At 50.6% G+C, this 7,100-nt stretch overlaps 1 protein-coding gene across 1 annotated transcript; it reads right to left on the bottom strand.

Moving 5' to 3' along the window:
• Positions 1-5,865: 5,865 nt before the first annotated feature.
• Positions 5,866-6,578, bottom strand: RNF186 (ring finger protein 186). The gene has a single exon (XM_004425659.3). The coding sequence runs from the start codon at positions 6,559-6,561 to the stop codon at positions 5,866-5,868; it is 696 nt and encodes a 231-aa protein (XP_004425716.1). The 5' UTR covers positions 6,562-6,578.
• Between the last annotated feature and the right edge of the window lie 522 nt (positions 6,579-7,100).

Raw genomic sequence — 7,100 nt, 5'->3', positions numbered from 1 at the left:
CAGCTACTTGGCCTGTGGCATTGTAGCTTGCCTGGGCTTTGGAGGGGCTGAGGCTCATTGTGGGATTTTTCAGCAACCTGGGGCCTGGACAGCTCCTGTATTAGGTCAAGAATATTGGTTGCAAGCAACAGAAACTGATTCTGGCTATCCAAAGAAAAAAAAATAACCACAGAGAAGGAAGCTAAGGTTTCATTGAATCAACCAGAGTCTCAAGGACCAGAGCCTTGGGGACCATCTGGTCTGCTGCTGCTGCTGCCACTTTCAAGCATTGATCCCTCCTTCATCACTAGCTGCAGATTCAAAGTTCTAGCAAAGATCATGTGACCTATATCATGTGACTGCCTCAGTGAAATGGGGTGGTGGGTAGAGGAAAGACTAAGCACCCCAATTGGTGTAGTGGCTGCTGATGGAACTCTCCCTTCAACAAGATTAGCCACAGGGCAGTTTCCTCAGAAAGTGAGATGGGGGGCCAACAGACGGGGGGCTGCTGAAGACAAGACAGTCAAAGGAAAGAAGAGAAGACAAATGTCCACTGTAGTCCTGTCCTCTTTGAGCAAACAGGCTCTTATGGTGGGTACCTCAAGCGTCCTGAAAGACAAGGTTGCCTGCTTCTCCATGCAGACGGAATGCTGAGGAGCAGTGTGGGGCAGTGGGGAGTGCAGACCTGGCTTTGGAGTCAAACAGTTGGTTCAAAGTCTGCTACCTCGCTCACTCGCTTGTGACCTTGGTCAAGTGTCTTAATGTCCCGGGTTTGAACTCTTTAATCTGTGAAATGGGAATAATAATTCAGTAATTCTCATATGGTTGTTGCAAAGATTAAGGGTAATTTAGGAACTATGGGTTCTGGTTCCAACTCCATCTCCGACATATTGTGCACTTTTTGGGGGGAAATCACACGGCCTCTCTGAGCCTCAATTTCCCAGCTACAAAATGGGAAAAGAAGTAGGACTTAATCTTGGGAGCCAATCAGACTTGATTTTGAGCCTGACATTGCCATTTATGTGCTATAAGACTCTGGGAAGTTATTTATCTGGAAGCGGCCCTGCCAAGGGGCACGGTGCAATCACAGGCCCAGGATAGGTGCTGTATTGGTTTCCCAGGGCGGCCATAACAAGATGCCACAGCGTCTTGTTTCTTAAAGACCGGAAATGCATTGTCTCATGGTTCTGGAGGCTAGAAGTCCAAAATCAAGGTGTCGACAAGGTTGGTTCCTGCTGAGAGCTCTGAGGGAAAATCTCTTCCAGGCCTCTCTCCTAGATTCTGGTGGTTTGCTGGCCATCTTTGGCTTTCCTTGGCTTGTAGAGACATCACCCCAGTCTCTACCTTCATCTTCACATGGCGTTCTCCATGGGTCTTCACATTGTCTTCCCTCTATGTGTGTCTGTCTCTATATCCAAATTTCCCCTTTTTATAAAGACATCAGTCATATTGGATTAGTGCCCACCCCAATGGCTTCATTTTAACCTGATTATCTCTGTAAAAACCCTATTTCCAAAGAAGGTCACACTCTGAGGTAATGGGGGTTAGAGCTTCAACGTATCTTCTTTTGGGAAGGGGGATACAATTCAACACATAATAGGTGCTTTTAATGTATTTGTTTCCTTCCTCATCAAAGTTCTATATCAAATAAGATTAAACACCCTGCCCAGTGCCTGGCACAGAGCAGACCTTCAATAAATATTTGTTGAATAATGGATCTTAGTTTCCATGGTTTTCTGAATTCTTCAGAGAGTTTTATACTGACCCAAGAGATCTTCCCCCTTTAAAAAAAGTGACTTCAAGATCCCCAGACAAGAATATAAAGTTCATAAAAATAGCTCCAGGCAGATTCAGGAGCTCAGATCTGATTTCTCTTTGAACGTGGTCTATGCTGTTCCCATAGCCTGAGAAATTGCAGGAAGGTCCTTCATTCCTGGAAATGTTTTCCCTTGTTATAGACAAAGAATTAATTGTTCTAGCAAAGGCTGAAAACTTCCTCCAGTCATTTGAAAAGAGGGTCCAACCATGAACAGGGGCTGTAAGGTGAGGTGACAACATGGCTGTGGGTCACAGGACAGGTGACCTCCCACAAGCCTCTGCCCCGGGCACCCACTAAGTCAGGAAGCTGTAACCAAATGGGGGGATGCCATCTCTTCCTAATTCTTCACCCTTCAGGCCAGGGGGCCCACAAACCTTGAGTGCTTACGATATGCCGGAATGTTCCATCTGACGCAGCAAAGTGACTCAAAGTCCAAACTCTGGAATTAGCCTTCTTCAGTCTACTCTTAGCTCCACCACTGCACTGTGTGATCTAGAGCAAACTACTTAACCTCTCTGTGCCTTAGCACATCTGTTGGTAATTTGGGTGTAACAATAGTACCTACATTATAGCATATGTGATAACATATGTAATACATTTTGCACCGTAAATTCAAACCATGTTAGCAATTATTGTTTTATTATATTGTTGTTGAGGACACTGCTGATGCTGAGGCTGACAATGCAGGAGGTAAATTCTGGTGCTCAGGTTTTAATAAACTTCCATATTGATAAGATTAAATAAAATAAGATGAGTCTCTTCTCATCATTCCTGTTAGGGCTTTCTAGAACTCAACTCACCTCTCTCTCCTTGTCTTCTCCTTCCCTTCTTTACTTCCTTATCATCCTAAGTGCTCAGCCATGGATTATTTCACTGATTCCCCCAGCAGCCCTCTGAAATATGTCTTATAACCTCTGTTTCATGGATAAGGAACCTGAGACTCAGAGAGGTGAAGAGGCTCGTAAATGGTGAAGCTAGAAGTCCAACCAGGTATGTCTGACCCCAAGGCCGCAGAATAGAGAGATGAGTCTGATGGGGATGAAATTTGGCCTCCCCTGACAATTCCTCTCCGTCCTTAGGACCTCCCTTAGGCCCCAAGCACAAAGTTCTCCACCAGGTTGGCCTGTCCTGGATAACACTCCCACTCTGGACTGGCTTCTGCACCCCATCACTGAGGCCAGCCCCCTGCTTGCTATCACACTGAACAGGCCCCAAGAAACCCATTCACCCAAGGGGGTCAAGGATTGATGATAAAGTCAGCCTGTTAGGACATGGGATTCTTGTCCAGTAGCACTTTGAATGCTTATGGAGGCCCTGGGAGGTGTGTGGCATCCTCCCCAACTTTACAGGTGAGCAAACTAAGGCTCAGAGAAATTCTATAACTTCTCCTGGTCACGCACTGGGTCAGAGCTTAGCTCTGAACCTCGGCCTGCCTCTCTGGTTTCTTCCATTCACATTCTTTTGCAGCACCATCTGTTTCCTCTGCTCTCCTCCAGCTCCTAGGCAGCCAGGGCCTATATTGGCCTTTGGCGCTCTCTGTCCCCATATGCCAGGGGCCAGATGGTGGTTGGGACCGGGTGGGCTTCCAGATGAGTAGTGACAGCAGTGTCAGGACATCTTTGCTGGGGGGATAGAAGGCACACTGGTTGGGGGCCGTGTGCAACACATCTTCCTTCAGGGGAGGCTGGGACTGGGCGGTAAAGTCTACAGGAAAGCCATCCCATTTTTATCCTCGTTTCTTTCTCTTCAGCACAGACAACAGGTTCTGGAATTCTCTGGCCTCTCTGAGCACCTGACCACTGGAATTCAGAGGTTCCCGAGGTTAGTTTCCTGTTCTCTTTCACAAGCCCACCAGTGGCCACCAGCTTCCTGGTTGTTTTGGAACTGTACCCAAAGGAGACAGCATGATGGAACAGAGAGAGTCCTGGATTGGTTCCCCAGGGAGCTCTGACAGTGGCTGGCTGTGCAACCTTAGGCAGATGAATTTACCTCTCTGATCCTCAGTATCCTCATTGGCAAGATGATCTCTACTTCATAAGGTTGTTATGAAGATTCAGCTAGATAACGCTTAGAAAGCAGTAAGTGCAGTGCTGGGCCCATAGTAAGCACTCAATAAACCTGCACCTGCCATTATTATGGTAGAAATGGTGTTGTCATTAACAACTGAAACCTTGGTGAAGGCTTTCTTCTTGGTGGAGGGTCCAAGAACTAGATGGAACGGGAGTGGAGGTGAGGGGGGAGACAATGTTCTTTGCCTATCCTACTGGCAACCATCCCAAACTACACAAGCTTGAGGCCAGCCCAGGAAGTGCCGAGCAACTCTTGTCATTTACTCCTCCTGGGGAGACAGGGTGTTCTTCAGGCTCACTTGGCCCTGGCTTAAAAGCATGGGCACGTGCATGCCCACACACACTCACACACACTCTCTCTCAGCACCAGCACTTAATAAGGCCGGTAGCATGGCTGTCTTGGAGTTGCCCTGGAAGTACCGTATAAGAAAACAAGGAAAGCACTCAGATGTCAAGAACAGCTAATTGCATACATAGCTATATTTTGACATTTCTTTGTGTGAGCTCACAGGGGATGTGACCCAAGTCCGTTGTTCTGGGGCTCAGCAGTGCCCTCAGCTCCTAGACTTCAGGGGTCTTAGGAATAATCCAGTCCTACTAGCTCATTTTGGGGAAAATGAAGCTCAGAGAGGCAAAAAGGCTTGCTCAACAACACATAAACACTGGGCCACGGTCCATCCCCTGTGCTCCGGCGGCGGAGTTCTCTCCTCCTTTCCTGACAAAGCTACAATCACCATGAATGAGCATCCAGCCTGCAACTGACATCCTCCCAGGAGGAAAGAGAGGGCAAGGAAGGACAATGGATTGTGCTCGGTGAGCCCCTCTGAGGTTTCAAGTCTGCTTCCCAATTACAGGGCTTTTGGAAGGAAATAACGTGTCATCTCCCACCCTCTGTGCCCCTGCACTCCCAGGGGCTCCCCCTGGCTGAGGCCTGACCCCGGCAACCACAGAAGGTCATTCCCGCCAGCAGAAGCCACCTCTATGTTATGGAGCAGAAAAGGTCGAGAGAAGACACGAAAGTCTTTCAGATGACTGTGACTCTCAGGGCGAGGCAGGAAAAGTGGGGTTATTGGAGAGGACTGTCGCATTTATGGGGCCTCTTATCTTTATGACAAAGTCTCAAATGGGAATCAAGATGCAATAATAAAGAAAGCAGCACCCATAAAGATTTGGTTGGAGAGTATGGGACTGTGCATCAGATGGGCAGCTGGACTCCCTGTCGGGGGAGGGGGAATGCCCTTGGAACCCTGAGATTCTCTGGTAAGTCAGGGCCTGATGGCACGGCGCTGGGAAATCCTGGGGGCTGCTGAAGGCAATTCCTAGACCCACCTGGTCCCCTCCAAGCCCCAACTCAGCCAACTAAATGGGGGGGTCCCCTGGTCGTATTGTAAGTACCATCCCTCCGCACAATTTCCCTCCCTCCATCCCTGGGAGCAACCCAACCACCAGGACTTTTGGTGGGCACCACAATGGGCAGCACTGCAGGGAGCACGGGAGGACTTCCCGCGGGCTCTGGCTTCCCAGGAGGAAAACTGTGTAACGGCCAGAAATATGAACAAATTGCCCCAAACACACAAAAAACAAACCAACACAAAGCAAGAATAAAACCAGCTACATAGATTGTAAAAAAAGGAGCTCTGGTTCTATTTTTTCTGCAAAAACATCAACATTGCAATACTTTCATCAGGGTGTATAAAGGAAAGCCAGGAGCAATGGAATAAGAGGGACAGGAGGCCCCTCTTGTAGCCTTCAAGTCATTTGTGCCTCCCCCACCCCAAACAGTTTAGTTGTGCTATACCCTGGGCAGGCATAAGCCTATTGTGCAAGCACATAGTTCTTAACCCAACCCAGCCATCCTGGCTTTGGCTTGCAAGTCCAGCTGGCATTTCATCTCCCGAGGGAGCCAGTCTTAGTTCGTAGTCCCTTACCCTGTTCACTGTGAGAGTAAAGGGGCCGCAGAGGCCAAGGTGCTGTGGGTACTGCGTGGTCAGAGTGCACTCAGGCAATGGAGGAGATCTCACTATGTTTCTGCCCTCTGCAGAAGAGAGTCCTGGGGGAGGGCCAGGAGCTGTCCTGGCTGCGGGGGTGACAGCAGAAGAGGGTGAACATCAGCAGGGCCAGGACGATGATGAAGATGAGCATCCACTTGATGATGCCGGGGTAGATGAAGGGCAGGATGAGGATGATGAGCAAGACCAGTAGGAGCAGCTGTACCGCCAGGCGCCGGGCTGCCGCATGGTTGGCATTTGCCATGTCCTGTCCATCCTCTCCCGCCAAGCTGGGGTACTCTGCTGCCAAGGTGGCAGGATCCACCAGCCCCTGAGGACAGAGCTGCACCTCCGGGCACGGCCGGACCAGCCGCCCCACCACGGCCTCCTGGTCACGCAGGCTGCAGATGAGGCCCCCGGGGACAGTGGTGGCCTTGCGGCAGAGAGGGCACGTGATGGACCAGGTGTCGTCCTGCACGCACAGCAGGAGCTTCAGGCAGACAACACAGAAGGAGTGCTGGCAGCCCAGTAGCTTGGGTGGCCGGGCATAGCTGTAGGGCTCCCGGCACACAAGGCACTCCAGGTCGCTGTCCCAGGAGCCACAATGACCCCCAGCAGGGTCCGCGGTGTCGGCGGTGGTGGCTTCTGCGGAGATAGGCTGGGACTGCTGTGGGGCTGGCTGCTGGGGGACCTCAGCGCAGGCCATTCTGGGCACTGGAGCCAGTGGGACGTGGCAGCTCAGGGTCTGGGCATCAACGAGGAGCGTCAGCCGGTGCTGCTGTGACCTGGATGTCGTCTGACCTTGGGTTGGGCGTCTCAAGCCTCCTTTTCCTTCTCATCAGGTGCCTGGTGACAACAGCCGTCTGGCACCGCTCTCCCAGGGCTGCTCAACTTGTTTCTGGGCTTACGTTGTCCCTTCAGTTATTATTTCTTGTCTTAAAACCTAGGGTTAATCAGTAACTCGCGGGCCCGGAGACTTTGAATTGCTTGATAGAAGGGCCAACGGGGGCAGGGCCTGCGCGTGAATCAGGACTTTCCTGTCGGGGCCAGGTGCCGCCTGAGTGCGCGCGGGACTGCGGCTTGTGAGCTTTTGGATGCATTAGAATCCCCACCATCCCTCCCCACCACCACCCCGGGAGCCTTTTAAAATGCATATCTCTAGGCCCCAAACTCAGAGACTGACTTTCCACAGGTCTAGGTGGGGGATGTAAAAATCTGCACAGTTAACAAATGTCGTCGTGATTC

Source organism: Ceratotherium simum, chromosome 22, assembly GCF_057802395.1.
Source record: "Ceratotherium simum simum isolate JZ-2026a chromosome 22, ASM5780239v1, whole genome shotgun sequence".
Taxonomy (NCBI): domain Eukaryota; kingdom Metazoa; phylum Chordata; class Mammalia; order Perissodactyla; family Rhinocerotidae; genus Ceratotherium; species Ceratotherium simum.
This window is presented reverse-complemented; position numbering and strand designations above follow the sequence as displayed.

Excerpts from the sequence above, each read along its gene's own strand:
- RNF186 (XM_004425659.3), bottom strand. The coding sequence starts at position 6,561 with ATGGCCTGCGCTGAGGTCCCCCAGCAGCCAGCCCCACAGCAGTCCCAG.